The sequence below is a fragment of the Stomoxys calcitrans genome, chromosome 1 (genome assembly GCF_963082655.1).
Source record: "Stomoxys calcitrans chromosome 1, idStoCalc2.1, whole genome shotgun sequence".
Classification (NCBI taxonomy): domain Eukaryota; kingdom Metazoa; phylum Arthropoda; class Insecta; order Diptera; family Muscidae; genus Stomoxys; species Stomoxys calcitrans.
The window spans coordinates 78174793-78197400 of NC_081552.1; the positions used below are offsets into that span (position 1 = coordinate 78174793).

Sequence of the window (22608 nt, forward strand, 5' to 3'; positions counted from 1 at the left end):
TGACGCCTTTAACACTTTAAAGCATTTAATGTTATCGCGGCCATTTGTCCTATGGATCGAAACGAGCTTGCTCACCTATACGAGCTTGACGACGATCGATCGCAACAACAACTTAATGCTATTAAAACTGTAAATTTAGGAAAAAATATGAATAAATTTTGTCAGTTTAAGCAAAATGTTGAGATATATTTTCTTTTATTTAATCTATTCTTTCTTTTTTGGGGACCTATATAAAAGCAGAAAAAACTGGGCATGTTTTGCAGAATAGATAGCAAGGTATTTTACTTTACATAACTTTTTTTACAAATTCATCATTAAAACTATAAAGGTTTTTATGGTATTCTAGCAAATAAGAAATATTCAAAATATAATTGGTTATTACTTGTAAAAGGTGGGAAGAGGAGGGTAAAGACAGAATTAAAAAAATTGGACTTGACTCAGACTTACAATCTATCATAACAATCTGGCGAATGTTGAAATTTAAATCAAAGGCGAAACAACAAAGAGGAAACAATTCAATTTAAAGCCCCTACCAGAAACATTTTTTTTTTTTGGTTTATAAACTAAATATACAATACAATTTATTATTACATTAAGAGGGTGGCGAAGGGGGGCGAAACACTTAGAAATTATTAAATTAATGGATTTTCCCAGATTTACAATCTACCATGTTGGATAATGGAATTTAAATTAATTTACAGTAAATCCACAAGCAGGGAACAATTATCGTCGCAGCCCCCTTAAATTCTTTTCCAAATAATTTCTTCATAATAATTCAATTATACAACTAAAGTTATTTATTATTAAATTTTATTCGTTTTTATGGGTAATATATTTTTCCTATGATTTAAAGTGCCTGTTAAAACACTCAAAAAGAGAACTTTAGCGAATTAGTTACTGAAAAAATCTACAATACTTAAAATTAAAACAATTTCTTACTTTCATATTCTTTAAATACATACTAAATTAACTTATATGAGATACCAACTTAAAATTTAGGAAAAAACTTGGTTGCATAATAAAATAATGCTCGTTTTGTTAGGCTTTGTTATGGATGAAAATGATGCTTTTTCGTTCTTTGTTTTTGGGATAATTTTAGGGTTATTTCATTGATCATCATTGTTATTTTTATTTTTTGTTTTGTTTTGTGTTTTAGATTCATAAGGAGAAGGCAGTTCAGATACTCTTAAAATGTTTTGTTCTGTTTGTTTTTCTTGGCTTTGATTCTTTTTGTTTATTTTAAAGTAATAGCTTAAATAATTTTTAGTCATAATCATATGAACATTTAGTGCAATTTTTGTTTTAGGTTTTTTTCTTAAATAATTCCTGGAGCAATGCATGTCCCGTAAACTGAAAGATCTGCAAGAAAATTCAAAGATCTCATAATCTACGGGACATGCTTGATCGTTTGCCATGTTTGAATAATTTCATGAGAATTTCTTTTTGTCTTTTGTTTTCTTTAAAAGATTTGGCTGCTGCTGTGCATAAACGCTTTTAAATCTATGTTTTTTTTTATTCTTTGCGTTCCAGTTACATATGTTGAGAGGTTCAACTAACAAATTACAGCGATTTCTGTAAAGAATTCACTAAATAGATAATATTCTTTTGTTGTTTTTTTTTTAATTCTTTTTTTCTATTCTTCTTCTTGCTTCATTTGTTAAACTCTGTAATGATTCGTTTGCTTTCTTGCGTTTGCTTTTTGATTTCATTAAATATATGTATGTGTGTAGTGCTCGCTCGCTTTCTATCTTCACATCTATTTATATAGATTTGTTATATAAATATTTTTCGATTCGTTGCTGCTGGTGTCCATTCCTAATCAAACAACAGAATCTTTGCGTATCCTACAAATGAAAGTGGGAAATTTGTTTTTTTTAGTTTGTATATTTTAAGTGTTTTTATTTATTATAATAATAATAAAATATTTTATAAACTCACCACATATAATTCTCAGTTTGAGGAGCTCTCATAACACCAACACCGCCACCTAAGCGTCTGTAATTCATGCACCCACATAGGCGCCACTGATTTGTTTCTGTATCGTAAACTTCGATGGTTTTCAAATAAGCTGAACCATCAAAACCTCCAACAGCATAAAGTTGCCCATTAACAACAGCTAAGCCAACCTGGGAGAAAAATAAAAAGAAGAAGTTAACAAGAAATAGGAACTTATTTAGAATCCAAACGCGACGAGATTATTTCATCATCCTAAAAGTCATCTGTGGCAAATTTCAAGAAAACTGTGGCAAATTTCAAGAAAATAGGATACAAATGTACGAGGTCGGTCCCAAAAGTAACCGACCTGACCTATGTTGTTCTTGTGTTAATTTCTTTTTGAGATGAGCTTAGTTATCGAAAATTTTATAACATGAAAAAATGAAAGCCACAGGAGATACACCACACCAACCATGATTTGACGCGTATCGACCCCTTGGTAAGGAGGTAAGTCATTATCAGAAATCTTTAGATGTGAGGGCTTCAAAGGTCGTACATTGGTTGTTGTTGTTGTAGCAGTTTATTGTGTACTATCTTTCGTCTGCTTGATTCTCTTGAGTGTCAAGACCCAGGAACTTCGCGACTAAGATGGGGTGCGTCCACAGGGATCTGGGTCTGAGTCGAGTGGGTCTGGCCGGGCAGTTAAACAGGTGACGTGTATCGTGCGGTCCCTGGTTACAATCGGGACATACATCTTGCACGTCGGCATCAATTCTAGCTCTGTGGGAATTGAGGCGGCTGCATCTGCCGGAACGTAATTGAGCCAGAACCACTCTGGTACATTGGTAGGTTGTATTTATGTCAAGGAAATTGCGAAAAAACCTCTATGAAATGCATACAACTCATTAACCAATCCTGACACTTTGTCCTAATGGCTGATTTGGACCATACTTGGCACAGTTGTTGGAAGTCGTAACAGAACACCGAGAAGTCATATTGGGAGATCGGTTTACATCATCAGTTTGTAGACCGATTTGGACCGTACTTGGCACAGTTATTGAAAGTCATAACAGAACACTACATGCAACATTTCAGCCAATTGTACAAAATTTGCGGTTTAAAGGGCTCAAGAAGTCAAATCGGGAGATTGGTTTATACCGATCTGGACCATACTTGGCACAGTTGTTGGAAGTTATAACAGAACATTATATGCAAAATTTTAGCAAAATCGAACAAAAATTGCGGGTCCCAGGGGCCCATGAAGTCAAATCGCGAGATCGGTTTATATGGGAGCTAAATCCAAATCTGAACCGATATGAATCATTTGCAATCCCCAAGGACTACATCAAAAGTAAGCATCTGTGCAAAATTTCAAGCGGCTAGCTTTAGACGTTCGACGGACGGACGACATGGCTAGATCGACTCAAAATGTGGAGACGATCAAGAATATATACTCTATGGGGTCTTAAATCAATATTTCGAGGTGTTACAAACGCAATGGCTAGAATAGTACACCCCCATCCTATGGTGGTGGGTATAAAAACAGAAATGATTGTACAATTATAGCGTCAGGCCATGCAAGTGTCAAAAATAATTCGTCTCAAATTGCGTTGACCACGTGTAAGGCAATTGGACGGTCTGCGAAAAGTTATGCAGCGCCAGTGTGGTCTCGTCAGCTTTGTGATACGCAGTGGAATAATATTCAGATCGGCCAGAATGCCGCTCTCGGAACTGGGACGGGCTGTCTTCTCAGTTCTCACGTGGGCCTAACCCCATTATTATCTTGTGGCTAGGTATCCACCGAAAAGAAGCCTTAATGTGGGATCTACATGATCAAGATCAAGAGGTACAGCATTATAAGAGAGAACCTCTAGATCAAACAGCATAACAAGCGGATGTAGACAACATTCATGCACAAAACGGTAGCAAATGCGGCGAATAGCTACGGGGTGAATGTGGTCCTTGGGGAAAGACCGCCTCCCATTGCACCTGAAAAATTGACCCCCCCGGCAAGCCAGAATAGTTCTGACTCAATTACGATCCGGCGGATGTAGCAACGTGCAGGATGTGTGTCCCGATTGTGACCTGGGACATACGTCACATCTTTAACTGTCCAGCCAGACCCACTCGACTCAGGCCCAGACCCCTCTTGACACACAGTTCCTGAATCTGGATATTGAATAGAACCAAGCAGACGAAAGATAGCCAACAACACACTGCTACAACTACAACTGCTACCAGTACCAAAGAACTCTTGCATCTCGTTTTTTCATAACGAAAAGTGAAAAATATATTTTTTACATACACCACTACGTCTTGATGTCATTGCCACAATGGGACTCCAAGTATTTGTATGTGGATTATAACGTTCGGCTGATGATAGTTCCATGCAATCATCACGACCGCCCACAGCATAAATATAGTTATTGAAAACAGCACAGCCCAAATGTTTGCGTCTTGTGGACATAGGACTAACAGCCACCCATTTGTTTTGTCTGAAGAGAGTAAAAAAGAAAATTTGAATCGAAGGGGCAAAAAAATACACGCCATTGCTCAATAAACTCACCTGGGATCATAACGTTCAACAGTATTCAAAGGACATTGGCCATCAGACCCACCAATGGCATAAAGATAACCACCCAATACGGCAACAGCAACGCCCAAACGGCGAGTAGTCATGGGAGCCACCTAAAACAAAGCATTTGAAATATTTCTTATATCGTAATAGTTCCAGTACCTTTGACCATTTGTTTTCTTTGGGATCATAGCGTTCAACGTGGTTCAAACACTGCACTCCATCCTGCCCTCCCACAGCATATAGGAATCCATCGAGTACGGCCACACCAACGCTGGTTCGACATGATGTAGTAGGCGCTACATCGCAAGACCATTGATTTGTCTGTGGATCGTAACGTTCAATACTATTCAAGTAACTTTGACCATCATGGCCACCAACAGCATACAACAAATCATTGAGTACAGCGACACCAACGCCGCAACGGCGTTTACTCATTGGCGCTACCATCTTCCAATCATTGGTTTGTGGATCAAATCTCTCGACGGAAGCAATGGCATCGCCCGAACACCAACCACCCACGGCAAACAAGACTTCACCGCGACGTGTGGGCTTGCGTGGACGTGTGCGTGGGCCCTGCATTAATGGACGTTCTTGTGGAAGCAGGAGATAATTTTTGGCTTCATCAACTAAATCACGGCATGCTTCATCGGAGCGGACAAGCAAGTCGGAACCAACGGTACCAACCAGAAATTTAGGTGATAGAAGTGGAAGACGGACATGTTGCAAAACCTTCAATGAAAAAGATGTGTAATTTAGAATTGTTAGATATGGGAAAGCTTAAGTTTGGCCAGAAATATAAATTTTTATTAAATCTATTGAAAATTGTTTCTCAAGACTCCTGTTTAAAAAGTTTGATTTCATTTGTTACCTGAGCTAAATGTTGTCTGCGATCTGCTATATTATATTTCAACCAGGACATTACAGCATTGAAGACTTGTTCCTCTGATCGCACGTTCAATTCATCACTGCATATGATATCAACCAATTGACCCACGGGCAGTAGTAGAAACTCTTCACTTTCCATGACTTCTTGGAAATTATGCTGGGTAAATTTGTCAGCAATGCGTAGGAGTTCACGACACGAATGTGTGTCGGCAAATGCACGAATACCCAAGCAATTGGTGGGATCCAATTGCCGTTTTAAGAACTCACAACAGATGTCTTGAATCTCGACAAGCTGTAGCAAACAAGCTGCCGGCAGCAATGTCTGGACATTTGATTCTTCGACAACAATATGAGCTGTGTAACAGAAATCGATTAACAGTTCCATGGCATTTTCGTCGATGTCGCGTATGGTGACTTCCGTTTGGCGGGACTCCTCCAATTCGCCGGTAAACATGGCGCGAAAATATGGCGAACAGGCGGATAATATGACCCGATGAGCAAAGATTTTTCGTCCGCCAACATTAAGGACAACATCGCATAGCTCTCGATGACGCCGTAGCATATTCAATTCCGACAGTGTAACTTTGGGGTGCTTGTCAGAGGTGTGGGCCATACGTGCTGGTGATTGTGGACGATCAACGCCACCCGCACCAGCCGTAGCGCCCGCACCGCCATTTGCACCGGGCAGCAGCGGATCGCCCATTCTATTCGCTGCCAAGCGCAGCGGGGCAGATGCCCAACCCCACACCGCGTCTATCTGTAAAAGAAGGAGAAAAGGAAAATTAAGATAAGAATAAAATGAATTTAATTTAATAAATTCATTAGGCATATACATATATGAGTCACCAATTTTGAATATGGTTCTTTAATAGAAATTTATAGTGTGTTCGTGTATTCAAAAATTTGTGCAAATTTGCACTTATTGTTACTGGAAATCGTTCTCGTACTATATTTGCCAGCAGAAGAGCGCGAGGGTGCATGAGAGCAAGCAACATTTTGATAGTTTGGTAATTGAGAGCTTGCAAATTTCTGCTGGAGGTTTCTTCCCAGCAGCAATTTGTAGCATCGAACAGATGTTTTTTTGAAAACAGGTTTTGTTCAAATAAATAGCAAAAGAGAATAAAAGCTGTTCCTAGTCTCCTGCAAATATTTAATGGCAAATTTTTACTCGAAAAGCACGCTATACGACAATTTTTTGTTATGATTTCCCAGCGGGAAAGGCGCACTCGCTCGCGTAAAGTTAGTCGGACTTCGCTTCTTTCCAGTTTTAGTTTTCTTTGCAAATCACGCAACCTAAAAATTGTTTTGCAGTGGTTGTTGGAAGAATGGAGTGATCATCACGAACACATTTTCTTTGTTTTGTTTTTGTTGCTATTGCTTGCGACGACTGGCTTGCGCGTTGTTTATTTTAAGAAATCACCATCACGTGCATTTAAATAAAACTGGGTGGCGGTTGTTGATCCAACAAAAGTAAACAGAATAAAGAATAGATGCATGATTGCAAAGCAAAAAACGTCGATAATGTGTTTCATTGAATCTTAAATGGAGGAGATTTACACGAATTGTGTCCTCATATCTCTCCAATACGAATTGGCACTATTTAAGTAGATGCCTTATCTTGATCAGAAATACTAGAGAATTATCGGATGTGTTCTTGATTTCACCCTAAAAACAAATTGTCAAAAATTTCCTACGTTTTATTAAAGAGGACTTACGAGGAAATTTTGTGAAACTTTGGCACTTCATTCGCTTCATAATAACAAGTTCAAGGGGTGAAAGGAAAAGTAAAACCTAGATCAATCAGGCACACATAGGGTGTAAAGGAAGGCATTATAAAGCAGTGAAATTGGCCGAGGAGCGTGATGAGTTTCGCCAAGCTATCTCTGGCGGCACACGAAAAGTGAACTTAACGAAGAGATTGACAATTTGGGCAAAGATCACAAACACAAAATTTAGTTGGAGCAAGTCGCGAAATGCAACAAGCTCTGATGCTAATAAATTGTGGTCATCAGTGAGATCACTCAACAACCCATCAGGGAGTATATGCCAGGTCATAACTGCCTTCAATGTATGTGCAAATCATTTTGGTAGACAATTTATCGAGCACCCAACTATAGAAAAGGCGAGAAGGAGCATCTTAAGCAAGACTCGGGAACTCCAGTTCAGAACTAAACTTCAATTAATCAGTACTGAAGACGTTGGCGAGGTCATAAGAAGGGCTAAGCCATCGAAAGCTATGGGCCCCGATGGAAGATCGATGCTGATGCTCAAGCAATTGGGGGAAGTGGGAATGAAATACCTAACGGATGTCCTGAGTCTGTTCATCTCCAACCTAGTGATTTAAGATACATGGAAGGTAGGTCGATTGGTCCTTATTTAAAAGCCGGGTAAATCTGCAGACCAAGGAGATTCCTACGAGAGCTGCTTTATAAGTTTATGGTCTAGGCAACAAAGAATTGGCAGGTGCAATCCGATATTAACGTTGCCTGATTTCTAGCGTAATTGTACTCAGAACGTTTTGACGTGCGACAATCATTTGAGTTGTTACAGTGACTTAAAAAAATTAAATGGAATTAACAGTGAATACTTTCGAGCGATGATTTTTTACAACATTCCATGTGGATTATTCCAACAAGAGTGCATTGATGAACTTAAATCTTCGTATGGCCTTGAAGCACCATACTATAGCGCTGTGAAAAGTGGTTTAATGAATTCAGTCGCGGCCGACGCTCGCTCAAAAGCCCAGTTCCGTGAAGGTCGTCTAAAAACAAAAGTTGTACCAGAGAACATTGATGCCGTACCTGAACTTATAATGCAAGATTTACATGTGATATACCTTGAGATAGAGACATCCTTGGGAATTTCTCCAACCAGCAAACATTCGATATTGCATGAACATTTGGACTTAAAAATGGTTTGTTCTCGTTGTTCACCATGACAATGTGAGCTCTCATACATCGGCTTAAACCAACACTTGAGGCGCTGCTCCTACTGGGCATGACCACGTCTCTGATCCCAGCGGATCAACTACACGGATTCCGATAAATGCAGCTCAACAACAACTCTCATAACTATCATTGCATATATCAGCAGCGGTCCGAATGCGAAGCGGCCTCATGAACGTACTGTCCTCGTATCTCTAGACTTATCAAATTCGACCACACCATTCTATTCAATGGGCATCATTGAGTCTGATCTTCCGAACTCAACGAAGAGGTGGATTGTGAACCATATATGCGGCGGCAATCACATGTGGAGCTCAGGAATACTAAGTCGAGACGCCGTAGAATTAAACAGGGAGTATCTCAAGGAGGTGTCCTCTCCCCAATCCTATTTAACCTCTAACTTTACAAACTTCCTCCACCCCCCTCTGGCATGGAGATGATCATATGCAGATTACTGTTCTGGCCTGGCGAGGGGAAATAGACTGTATGTGTTCTATCTCTCGCCTTTTTGATTCTGCTGAATATCCAGATCCAGGAGCTCTGCGACTATAATGGGATGCGTCCAGAGAGACCTGGGTCTGGCTGGGTAGTTCAACAGGTAACGTGTGTCGTGTGGTCCCAAATAACAATCAGTACACACATCCTGCACGTTGGCATCAATCCTTGCTCTGTAGGAGATGAGGCGGCTGCACCTGCCGGATCATAATTGAGGTGGAGTTAAATTTCTTTAATTTCTGCAAATAGTGGCTTTCGTTCTCCTTAAGGCTTCTGGGCGCTGGATATCTATCCACAAGATGATGATTTTGCACTGGTAGGATCTTCCTCTCCTGATGGAGGTGGTCCACATGAGAACTAAGGAGACAACCCGTCGCAGTTCGGAGGTCGGCATTCTGACAGATCTGAATATTATTCCACTGCGTATCACAGAGCTGACGAGACCACACTGGCGCTGCATAACTTACCCCAGACCGGCCAATTGCTTTGTACGTTGTCAACAAGGTTTTTTTGTCAGCACCGCAAGTGCTGCAGGTAAGGAACTTGAGGATCTTGTTTCTACTTTTGTCTTTATAGCAAGCCGTCAAATGTATCGCTAAGTACTTTGGGACACTTGATAGTCGGAATCATTTCTCTCCATCGACCTTCACAGTCAGCTCGGCATCCACCTCACTCGTATTTGTAGCGAACAATGTGGCTGAAGATTAGGCAGACGTCAAAAATACATTCTTAATTTTGAAAAAAAATTATTTATTTTTAACCCCAATATGTAATAATTCTAACTTTAACTTTAAATTCCAATTATCTCAAATACTGTGATATTTTGCTTTTTGATTTTGATCCTAGGCATCAAGAGCTTCCTTCACTATAAGAGGGTGCCCCGCACCCCACCTTGTTTTTGCACAGGGCCATTCCGTTTATTCTAACTTTAAATTTAAATGCCAATTATCTCAAATACTGTGGTCTTTTTGGATATTTTAGTTTTTGATTTAGATCTTAGGCATCAAGAGCTACCTTCACTATAAGTTGGTACCCAGCACCCTTCTTAGTTTTTGCACAGTGAGCCATTCCGTTAATTCTAACATTAACTTAAATGCCAATTTTCTCAAATACTGTGAATTTTTTTGGATATTTTGGCAACAAGAGCTTCCTTTACTATAAGTAGGTACCCAGCATGCCTCTTAGTTTTTGCACATTGGGCCATTCTGTTAGTTTTAACTTTAACTATAAATGCAAATTATCTCAAATGCTGTGGCCTTTTGTGATGTTTTGCTTTTTGATTTAGATACTAGGCATCAAGAGCTTCCTTCACTATAAGTGGGTGCCCAGCACACCTCTTAGTTTTTGCAAAGTTGACCATCCTGTTAATTCTAACTTTCGCTTTAAATGTCAATTATCTCAAATACTGAAGCCTTTTTGGATATTTTGCTTTTTGATTTAGATTCTAGACATCAATAGCTTCCTTCACTATAAGTGGGTACCCAGCACACCTCTTAGTTTTTGCACAGTTGACCATCCTGTTAATTCTAACTTTCGCTTTAAATGCCAATTATCTCAAATACTGAAGCCTTTTTGGATATTTTGCTTTTTGATTTAGATTCTAGACATCAATAGCTTTCTTCGTTATAAGTGGGTACCCAGCAGCCCTCTTAGTTTTTGCACAGTTAGCCATCCTGTTAATTCTAACTTTAACTTTAAATGCCAATTATCTCATCTATTGCGCCCTCTTTGAATATTTTGCTTTTTGATTTAGATCCTAGGCATCAAGAACTTCCTCCACTATAAGTGGGTAACCCGCAACCCTCTTAGTTTTTGTACAGTGGGCTATTCTGTTAATTCTAACTTTAACTTTAAATGCCAAATATATCATATACTGTGGACTTTTGGGATATTTAGCTTTTTGATTTAGATCCTAGGCATCAAAGAAAGCTCTTCACTATAAGTGGATGCCCAGCACCCCTTTTGGTTTTTCCACTTTTCGCTTTGGATTTTCTGGTGCTGTCGATTTGTCCCTTGTGCATTTTTTACTTTGTTAGATAATTTTTTACAAAATTCGCAATGTTTGTGGTCCTTTTAGTGCTCTTTTTGTCGTTTCTTCTGAATTTTTTCATTATTATACTTGATTATATTTTTAGATCTTTTCTGTTAAATTGTTAGCATAACTATGCTAAACTTGTAACAGGATGCTGCTAATTGAAAGGGTTTGTGTCTCTGCTAGTTAAAGTTAACTTTATCTTCACGGACATAATCAATTAGATGAAATATAAAATTTGTAACTAAAGCTAAATTATAAGATAATTTGTAGTGTGTACATTTCTATTAATCTAATAATTTTCAACAACGATTTATTTTATTTTATTATTTCTATTTTATTAAATGTAAGTTACGATAATCAGAACCAAAAAGAAATATCAAAAATGTAAGAGAGAAAAAAAAAGAAATACTATTGCATCTCATTAAAGTGTCGAATGTGTTTTTTCGATATGTATAATTGGCACAATTGAAAACACGCAAGGAGTTAGGAAGTAAATTAAATTGACGAGCTCCTTTTATAGAAAACATCCCATCCATTTGGGATAGAACTCTTGGAATAACAAAGAAAACTTCTAACACACGGGGAAATATGATCGAATAACCTGCAAGAAAAAATTTAACGTACTGCATCATAAGCTCATCCTGCATATATCTGTGTAAATTTGCACAAAATTTTACTGGAAGTCGTTAGTGTGCTTTTTTTGACATTAGAAGAGAGAGAGCAAATTTTGAGTTCGAAAATAGAGAACTGACAAATTTCTACTGGGACTTTTTGCCAGCAGAAATTTGTAACTTTGAACAGATGTTTTGTAAAGGTCAGCCGTTTTATAAAAAGCAGCTGTTACATGAAAACACATAAGTTAAAAAATAAAAATATTGTTTATTGGTAATTATTAAATTTGTTTCATTTTTATTTACTTTTAATAAAGATTTAAAGCAGTAGCCAGTGTTCAGGTACAGAAAACTCGCCAAATGAAGTTGTAATTTTACATCAAGTCGGTTGTTCTACATTAGGTAAATGTAAAATTTGCGGAAATATTTAGAAAATCTTGAAAAGTTAAAACATTGTATTGTATTTCAGAAACCAAGAATAAAGCAATAATCGAATACTTAAATGTTTTGATGGAATCATCCTCATTGGAGAGCTAAGACGAAACCAACACCGTTCCTCTGAATTTGTTAAGAAGGGAAGATGGGTCTGGCTGGGCAGATAAAAAAGTGACGCACAGTGGGATTGGAAAAAAATGAGTGCAAATTAGTCTGCCAATTGTGAACGGTTACCGATATCTTCAATGATAAGACAGTGTCCGTAGCCGCCACATTACCAAGTAGAAAGCTCACTTAGCCTCACATCGGTGGGCGCAGCAATTTGTCTAGACGCAATATTCAAAAGCATTAGGCGTTTATTCCAAGGTTTCTTTGTCAGAGTGCCAAGTGCTGCCGACAAGGGACTTGAAAACGTTGTATCTACTTTTGCGTACGGTTATGGCATGTAAAGCAGTTGTAGTCCTATGAAGCCTTCGAAATTCATGCTGATGCTCGGTGAATGGAAATTGCCCAACGGGAGGATCGGGAGGAGTAGTCCCTCATGCGTATTGGCTACTGATGAGAGAAGGGAGATCGGTCTAAACGACTTCCCCTTGCTCGTGTCTTTTCCAGATTTCAGTAGCGAGATCACACTGCCCATCTTCCAAACATCGGGTACTATAACAGTGCTCAAACAGGCTGAGGACTGTTGTAGGTACTCGACTCCAAACAGATCCAGTTTCTTTAACATCAGTGTGGACCAGCGCCCTGCGCGACTTGGCGCAACGGACGACATTCGTAGCTTCGTGCACGGTAAATTACAATGGCTGTCCAGCTGCACGGAGACCACGGATACGACGAATGGCTTCCCTTCTAGCCTTGCCACTCTCGGGTCAATAAATTGACGTTTATCTAAGGAAAATACCTCAGAAATATCGGCAGCATTTTTTATTTTAAAAAAATTGTTTTCATAAACAAGCAAATAAAAAAACCAACAAAATAAAAATCAGCTGTTGTTCTGCAAATCTTCACTGGAAGTCGTTCACGTACTTTTGCTTACATATTTTTTAAAGAGAGAAAAAGGGCTCTTACCCTCCTGCAAAATATTTACTGGAAAAGTACGCGAACAGACCTATTATTGTGTTGCTTATGATGGTCTCCGCATATGAATTTGTTTGCGAAAAAAACAATTGTTGCCGACAAGTGTCTTGAGGATTTTTTATTTTGAGACTTGGTTGTTGTTATTGTTGTTGTTGTAGCAGTTTATTGTGTACTATCTTTCGTCTGCTTGATTCTCTTGAGTGTCAAGACCCAGGAACTCCGCGACTAGGATGGGGTGCGTCCACAGGGATCTGGGTCTGAGTCGAGTGGGTCTGGCCGGGCAGTTAAACAGGTGACGTGTATAGTGCGGTCCCTGGTTACAATCGGGACATACATCTTGCACGTCGGCATCAATCCTAGCTCTGTGGGAATTGAGGCGGCTGCATCTGCCGGAACGTAATTGAGCCAGAACCACTCTGGTTTGCCGGGGGAGGTCGATTTCTTCGGGTGCAATGGGTGGTGGTCGTTCTCCAAGGACTACATTCACCCGGTAGCCAATTAACGCGTCTGCTACCGTGTCTGCATGAATGTTGTTCAGACCCGCTTGATATGCCGCTTGATCTAGAGGTTCTCTCTTGTAGCGCTGGACCTCACGCTCTAGATCGTGTAGATCTACCTTAAGGCTTCTGGGCGGTGGGTATCTATCCACAAGATGATGATTTGGATGATTTCTGCGATAACAGCCCAAAAGGTATTGCTTAGACAGGTAGGATCTTTGTCTCCTGATGGAGGTGGTCCACATGAGAACTGAGGAGACAGCCTGTCGCAGTTCGGAGGGCGGCATTCTGACAGATCTGAATATTATTCCACTGTGTGTCACAAAGTTGACGTGACCACACTGGCGCTGCATAACTTACCACAGACCGGCCAATTGCTTTGTACGTGGTCAACAAGGTTTCTTTGTCTGCACCCCAAGTGCTGCCAGCGAGTGACTTGAGGACCTTGTTTCTACTTTTGACTTTATTGCAGATTGCTGTGGCATGTGGGGAGAAAGTGTAGGAGCTGTCAAATGTGATGCCAAGTATTTTGGGACACTTGATGGTCGGAATCATTTCTCCATCGACCATCACAGTCAGCTCACTATTCACCTCACGCGTATTTGTAGTGAACAGTGTGGCTAAAGATTTGGTGGCGGATATCTTCAGATTTCTTGCAGCGCAATATGAGGCAAGCTCGTTGAGGTAGACGTTCAACCTATCGCAGATGTCATCAATGGGTGGGGGGCCTGATGCCATGATCGTACAATCGTCCGCATATGATACGATCTCTATGCCGTCTGGAGGAGGTGGGATGGAGGATAGGTAGAGGTTAAACAGAGCCGGAGATATCACCCCACCTTGGGGAACTCCCTGTTTCACTCTACGGTGTTTTGACTTCTTATCCCTAAATTCCACAAATGACTGGCGGCCACACAGATAATTCGCGACCCAACGTTTCAGGCCTGGCTGGAGGGACGTGTTGGCGATGTCCTCAAATAATTTGGCATGGCTCACCGTGTCGAATGCCTTCGATAGGTCCAGTGCCACGAGCGTCTTAGCCACTGGTGAGAGAAGGGAGATCGGTCTGTACGACTCCCCCAAACTCGGGTCTTTACCAGACTTCAGTAGCGGGATCACTCTGCCCATTTTCCAGACATCGGGAACTATAAGAGTGTTCAATGACAGGTTAAGGACAGTGGTCAGGTACTCAACTCCAGGTAAATCCAGATTCTTCAGCATCAATGTAGAGATTCCGTCGGGGCCCAACGCCTTGGAAGATTTGGCGCCACGGATGACATTCGTAGCTTCGCCCACGGTAAATTGTGATGACTGTTCATCGGCTCGGAGACCACGAATACGGCGAATGGCTCTCCTCCTTGCCCTGTCTCTCTCGGGATGCACAATAAATTGACGGTTGAACAACCTGGCGCATCTCTTCGGATCAGTCACGGTTATCTCGCCAAAAGTGACTGAGGTCCTGTCGTCCCGTCTACCGGGGTTCGAGAGAGACTTAACAGTGGCCCACAGTTTGCCTGCACCGGTGCCTAAGTTACATTGCTCCAAGTGTTCCAGCCACAAATTCCGCTTATGTTCGTTGACTACCCTGTTTATTTCCAGATTCAGCTCGCTGATTCTGGGGTTAGCGGGGTCCATAGCACGAATCCCATCACGCTCGTCTGCGAGTACCACTGTTTGCGCCGGGAAATTGGGTCGCACTTGCGGTATTCGACCGGCTGGTATAAAGCGAGCGGCTGCTGCGTTGATGATGTCTCGGAATTTCCTCTCGGCCACAAGCACATCAGAGGGGGGTGGCAGTTCATTGAAGCGGCGATTGGTATACTCTCTGAAGCCGGTCCAATAGGCTTTCTTGTAATTGATGAACGTCCGGCGCTCAGAGGTTATGAAGTCGGGTGGTCGGTCGATGGTGAGGATTATGGGGAGGTGGTCTGACCCCAAAGAGATGACGGCTTGCCAGGATTCGTCACTCAGGAGATCAGGGGATGCAATTGAGATGTCTGGCGAGCTGCTGCACCTCCTCGTAATCCTAGTGGGGGCATCCTCATTCACCGTGCAAAACGTGGAGCTATCTATCTGCTCTGCCAAAGCTATGCCACGCTGGTCGTTACCTAAGGGAGAATGCCATGATGAGTGATGTGCATTAAAATCCCCCAGAACCAGACGACCATGGCCAGATAGCAACCCACTTATGTCGGGGCTGTATGCCTGGCCACTAATCGGAACACAGCTACCAACCGGCGGTATATACACGTTGTATATCTCTATCTCGGCAGTACCAGACCTGACTGCTACCCCCATACATTCCATGTATGGGTCACTAGCGGCAAGCGCAGGCGAGATAGGTCTATACTGCACGGAATGGTGTATAACGAAGGCCAATCCCCCACCTCCATTCCTTGAGCGATCCTTACGTAGCACATTGTAGCCGTGACAAATGTGCAAGCTGCAGGTGTTAGTCAGCTTTGTCTCCTGGATCGCTGCGACCGATATGCTCTTCCGACTCATAAAATCTACAATCTCATCAATCTTGCCTCGCAGTCCATTGCAGTTTAACTGCAAGAACGATACACTTCCCGGCACTGGCCTGGCAATAGTAGGGCTAGGGTGCTGTCGTTGCATAAATTGCCGTACGGGAGAGGTCGGGGGGGTCACATAGTCCGACGACGAGGACGCCGAAGGCGACGACGGAGGCGCTTGTGACCCACTGCTGGCTATGTTTGCACAGCACCTAGCGACATAGCCAGTATGACTATACTCCCGTAGCGAAGTTAGGCCAGAGCAAGAACGGAAGTGTACCCACTCCAAGCACCGGTTACACCTCACCGACACTGACCGATGATGAAGGCGGTTCTGGCAAACGGAACAGAACCAGGGTCTGGGGTTCTTTTCAATCCCGGCACGGACCAGAAGCGTACGGAGAAGGCACTCCGGGATGTGCCTCTCCCATGACGAAAAAAGACGAACACGTACACTGAGGCGGCAGCCCTTGCCGATGAAGATTCCATCGGGTCAATCCGGTGCGTACAACCAGCTGCCATGGGATTGTTGTTATTGTTGTTGTAGCAGTGTGTTGTTGTTGTAGCAGTGTGTTGTTGTTGTAGCTACATTGTCATGTTGAGGTGGCGATCCTCGTGAAGCTCCTGTAGGTGAGCAAGCTCGTTCCGGTCCATGGTACCGATCGCCACGGGAGCAATGTGGCCATTGGTTATTTAAAGGCGGCAATGACTCACCTCGTTATATCGAGCATCATAGGCACTCAGTATTTATTCAAGAGCTGGTGACGCCCGGCCTCTCACTGAGACTCTCCGCTCGATGCCGCTGATTGTCCGCGACAGCCGTTGCAGCTACTCCGTATGTGGACGCGCCCAGTAGCTCGCAGCTAAGCTTCTCGTGACAGCAATGAAAACCACACAGATCGGAACTTAATGATCCAGTCTGTGTGGTGCTCACAGCTATTCCGTGCAGGGGTAGCAGTGTGTTGAACACTGAGGCGGCAGCCCTTGCCGATGAGAACTTCATCAGGTTAATCCGGGACATACAACCGGATGCCATATTTTGGGACAATTGATAGTTGACAGTTGACAAACGACTGGTCTGCACGAACTTTGACGAAGACAAATGGTTCGAGTCTTGAGGACAAAGATAAACCTTTTTATATTCGCATGTCTATAGTTTTCCTGACCCTCAGTATTCTTTGGCAAAACAATATGTTCTTTCAGGGCTTTTAATAATTAAAGATGCATCGCTCTCAGGTTTATTGAAAGGCTTGGTGTAAATAATGTTAAAACTCTCACCAATAAAGATAGAGGCTCCCTTAATTGGGCTCGGAGAATTGCTGCACAGGCTAAACGAAAACTACACGATGGAGTCCTTCATCGGCAAGGGCTGCCGCCTCAGTGTACAACACACTGCTATAACAACAACAAACATAATAAATTAAGAATGTAAGAATAACAACAATAAGTCACTGTACAACACCCTGACACGGGATAGCTGTAAGCAGCACTCAGGCTGGAACATTGAGGTCCGATCTGTGTGGTATTCATTGCTGTCCCGAGAAGCTAAGCTACGTGCTACCGGACGCGTCCACAGGTAGTGGAAAGTAGGATGCCTCATACGGAGAAGCTGCAACGACAGTCGCCGATAATCAGCGGTATCGAGCAGAGTCTCAGTGAGAGGCCGGGTGGAACAGGCTCTTACACAAATACTGAGTGCCTATGATGCTCGATATGACAAAGCGAGTTATTGACGCCTTTAAATAACCAATGGCTACCTTATTCCCGCGGCGATCGGTCCTTTGGTCCAGAACGAGCTGGCTCACAAGAGCTTGAAGAGGCTCGCCACCTCCACATGAAAACGTGGCTACAACAAAAACAACAACAGTGTACAACACACTGCTACAACAACTACTTGCAAATTTAAGATGCAAAGTATGTGATATTCTTTTTTAAAAATTATATGTAAACAATTCATTATTTATGTTTTGTCTGATAAATTTCCATGTAACCACACCCATAATTAGGGCAAAGTCTGGACCTCTGGCAAAAAAGTTAATTTTTTTAATTTTCACGAATTTGAAAGCCTTGATAACTACGTAAATTTACATAAAGTTAGTGGTTTATTCCCTTCCCTGGCATAATGGCAAGAACAACTACAATTACACAGCTGCATCCCTCCAAACATTTTCTATCGTGCGAGTCACTAAATCTGCACTCAAGGAAGTTGAAAACAATGTCAGGCGATATCATTTTTTACTCTAATTAGTGTCTCGGTACGGGAGAAAACGTGCCACTTGGCGATACATACCCATGAGTGACTAAATAGGGACTAAAAAAAGTGTAAAATTCGATTATCAACGTCATTTATAAAAATAAATTTTTATTTGCCAAATGTTTTTTTACCTTTTAGAGTGAGGCTAATTTTTATTTCTCTTTCTAATTTATTTCTTTTCCAAATCAAGATTTAATAATCGAAGATTTTATTTGCAATGATTTTCCCTGACTGGGATTTGAACAGCCAACCTTACGATTGTGAGGCGTATGCTATCCCTCTGTGCTACCGGCCTTTCTTAATTACAGAAGGCTAAGTTAACATATTACATTCTCTTGTTTAAGGTTTTTTGAGTTAGCGTCCAAAACAACAACAAAAAATCTATTTTTAAATTTGAAGCAATAACAGTTGATTATGAGAAACTAATTAGCGAAACATGAATGATAGAATTCGGACAGTAATGTATTTGTTGTTGTTGTAAATCTTGAAATCTCTACAAACTATCATATAAAAGGACCTAAAAAGTGACTATTCTGGGAGGGAGTGAGAAAGTCACTTCCAAATGTTTGGAGGGATGGTAGCAATAACATCGCAACCACTACAAAATAAACAAATGATGGTGATATGTATGTGTGAGTGTTCTGGTATTGAACGAACCATCTTGCAATTAGCTTCATAATAGAAATGGAAGCGTAACATAACAAAATGTAAATGAAAAAGTAATAAAAATAAGAACGATGGTTTTTGCAAAAATAAACTTTGAAAATAACATGCGTGTACAACTGGATATGTAAACACACACAGTTTAATCTTAGCGCTATGAAGGGTGGGAAGGCGGATACCCAAAACTTCATTTGCTGGCTACAGCAGACTTATGACTATGTCAGAATAAATGAGAAACTGCTGTGGTAGCCTATAGCTTGACCGAATTCTTGCCGTTTGGAGTAAAAACATTTGAAAATGCAAATGACTTAATTATACTTGTAACTGCTTTATGCGAGAATTTGTCAACAGCTATCAGAACTTACCTTTGCGTCTTTTTGTGCCACTGAAAAACCAACAAATCCACAACACCACCAGCACGCCCAAGAAGCAGCTTTCGGAAATGCAATTTTCTTGCCTCTTAACTCTCTACTTGTACACCATTAGTATTTTTGCAGGTGAACTTTTTGAGGTTTCCAAAAAAATAACTTCAACAATATGTACAATTAATATTCAGCACAAAAACTTGGGCTGCAGACCAAAAATATCGAAATAATTTTTGCTTGCTTCTTCTTCCTCTTCACTTCGCACAAAATGACTTGTTTAGTTTCGATTCTTAACTCGTTATTGCAACATTTTCAAGGGCGTAATGCAGATATTCTACATTTCCCCATAGTTTCGCAATTAATTCTATTAATTTCACTCGCGTTCTTACTTTTTTTCTACATCCAAAAACCTTTTTATATTCTTATTTTTTCGACAACGGCGAGACTATGTATTCGATGTAATTTCCCAGTTACTCGGTATGGAGTACCGAATACAGTTCTACAAATTCTGGGATGCAACATAAGGCAGGGAAGCAGTGTACTCTGTTTAAGTTGTGAAAAACTTCAACAAAATATCATACAGCGCAGTATGCACCTCTGGCGAAATTTTCGTTACCGGTACCGTTACCAAAAATTTCGATTACAGGTACTCAGCTCATATGAAAATTTCTTTAAGTGAAAGGGTGACTTAATAGGCATTAGTGAATTTTTCTTGCAACTACGCATGAAAATTTATGTTTTGATAAGCCCATGTATGACATAATTACAAGGTAGTGTACCGTTAACAGCTGAGTAAATTTTTTTTCGCGAAGTGCACTATCTTTCAACGAGTTTTGGTTGTGTGTGTATTATAGTAAGGAATCATAGCACACAAACGACGAAAAATAGAGGGAACTAGTAACATACATAAAATCCGAGCAAATAGTGCACTCAATATTTTGTTGTTGGGAATGAAATTAAGTTACGATTAATTTCAGTACATAAGTACTTAGTTAGACCAAAATGATTAAAAATTGCCCAAAATTATAAATTGATATTTGTTGCCATCTTGTATTCTAAACATCTATTTTTCTGTGGCGACATAAATATCATGACATTATTACCAGGTAGCCAGGATTCACTGAATAAGGTTACGCCAAACGATCAACCGACATATATTTCTTTAGTTTTTGGCCGTTCTTGGCATTGAGAATGTCAACTTGTTCTCTTTTTACATTCATTTTTTGTTTACGTTTTCTCCTATATGATGACGATTTCAATCGACAGATTTTACATCCTAATGGTGTTAATGGGACCTATCCACTTTATGTTTTCGCAAGTGACCTAACCTTCTATTAGTGAATCCTAGCAGGTAGTAACCGTAAACAGCTGAGTAAAATTTTGCACTATCTGTCAACGAGTTTTGGTTGTGTGTGTATATAATATCATGTGGCAGCACAGAATGACGCTCACTTTCAAACGTCAGAGATAAAAATTTTTCAAATTTAACGCATTGCTTTTGTATTACATGGTATTACACTGGGATAATTGTGCCTTATTGCTACTTTTAAGTCATTAGCCTAAAAAAACCATTTTAATTGTCCACACATTTTTCATTTAAATTTTTTTATACGTAAAAAGCTGGGTATGTACCTCTGCGAAATTTTCGGTTGCAGCCAAGTTATATTTATTTACAGGTACTGGCAGTTGCCCAACTACAAAATATTGGGTACACTATCTGCCAAAATCAGTGATTGGTACAACTCCGATTTTGAGTAAGTTACTAGTTCGCTCCATTTTTCGTTGTTTGAGTGAGTTATGGTTCTTAACTATAATACACACACAACCAAAACTCGTATACGATAGTGCACTTCGCGAGAAAAAATTGTACTCAGCTGTTTACGGTACACTACCTGGTAATTATGTCTTGGTTGCAGCCCAAGGCGGATTTAAAAAGGTGGTCTCACGCGAACAGCTGTTAAAAGCCGGTCGGGATTGACGGTATTAAGATGCCAGATTTTGTTTGCATTCTCTTTGTTGTTATCTTCTTTCTCGCATATTCTCTGCTCATGTACTCACATGTACACACAAACGCACACAAATTTCTTTGTGTTTCTTGGCAAAACGTCGATCAGCTTGATGGCAAGTTGGCGGATTGCACCATATGATTTGTGGTTGTTGTACAAATGAGACCACCTTTCATTGTTTCGCTATGGTTGCAGCCAAGATATATTTAACAGGTAGGAGTAGTATCCCATCAACAAAAAATTGAGTGCACTGTCAAAATCAGTATTTCATTCTCATTTCATTCATATAATGCAACTTGAAGGCACGCAGTGGCCAATTTAAACAAATTACAAAGAACTACTCCTTTTGTTTAGTATACAAAATAAATATGTTATAATAATGACTTAAAGACTAAGATCGCAAAAATTTACTACTTAGTATACTTGAATACAATCAGAAGGTATTAAATATTACACTCAAAAGGTATAAAGGTATAAAATATTATTTGAAAAGATTCTTGATAAAAAATAAAGTAAATTGACAAAAAAAGTTTGTGATATGACAAAATTTTATAGTTCCGAACTAGATAATAACAAATAAAAAGGCATTAAGTTCGGGCGGGCCGAACTTTGGATACCCACCACCTCGGATATATATGTAAAACCAATTTCGTCACAATCCGGTGAAAATTTTATAACTTAAGCACCGAAATTCGGAACGGACATTGAGTGGTCTAAAATATATGTCACTATTCAATTTTGTAGAACAAAATAGTGGTCTCTTTGGCAGATGTATCCAATTATAAACCGATCTGAACCATATTATGGTCGGACATAGTGAGGCTCAGAAAAACTCAGTTTTTCAAATTTCAGCGAAATCGGGTAATAAATAAAGCTTTTATTGGCTTTAGACCCCTTATCGGCAGATCGGTCTATATGGCAGCTATATCTAAATATAGTTCGATCTGAACCTTTTTTTGGTTGGGTATCAGGACGCTAAAAATAACTCACTGTTGCAAATGTCGGGAGGCTTAATATAAACCACTGTTTTAAATTTCAGCGAAATCGGCTAATAAATAAGGCTTTTATGGCCTTCAGACCCTTTATCGGGAGATCGGTCTATATGACAGCTATACCTAAATATGGACCGATCTAGTCCATATTTAGGTCAGATGTCGGGAGGCTTAAATCTGGTAATAAATAAAGCTTTTATGGTCTTCAGACCCTTTATCGGGAGATCGGTCTATATGGCAGCCATATCTAAATATAGTCCGATCTGGGCCATATTTACGTTAGTAGGCTTAAAATAACCCACTGTTGCAAATTTCA

General features: G+C 40.4%; 1 protein-coding gene across 1 annotated transcript; it reads right to left on the reverse strand.

Annotated features, from left to right (window-relative positions):
* Positions 1–788: 788 nt before the first annotated feature.
* LOC106092508 (kelch-like protein diablo) lies at positions 789–19772 on the reverse strand. Its single transcript, XM_013259390.2, has 7 exons — positions 19295–19772; positions 5382–6155; positions 4673–5242; positions 4502–4623; positions 4241–4430; positions 1939–2126; positions 789–1844 (listed from the first exon to the last, which is right to left on the reverse strand). The coding sequence occupies exons 2-7, from the start codon at positions 6099–6101 to the stop codon at positions 1820–1822; spliced, it is 1815 nt and encodes a 604-aa protein (XP_013114844.1). The 5' UTR covers positions 6102–6155; positions 19295–19772; the 3' UTR covers positions 789–1819.
* Between the last annotated feature and the right edge of the window lie 2836 nt (positions 19773–22608).

Coding starts and splice junctions, on each gene's coding strand:
- LOC106092508 (XM_013259390.2), bottom strand. CDS start 6,101: ATGGGCGATCCGCTGCTGCCCGGTGCAAATGGCGGTGCGGGCGCTACG. Junction 4,431..4,501: donor GTTGAACGTTATGATCCCAG/GTGAGTTTATTG, acceptor TACTCTCTTCAG/ACAAAACAAATGGGTGGCTG. Junction 2,127..4,240: donor TGACATCAAGACGTAGTGGT/GTATGTAAAAAA, acceptor TTTTTCTCCCAG/GTTGGCTTAGCTGTTGTTAA.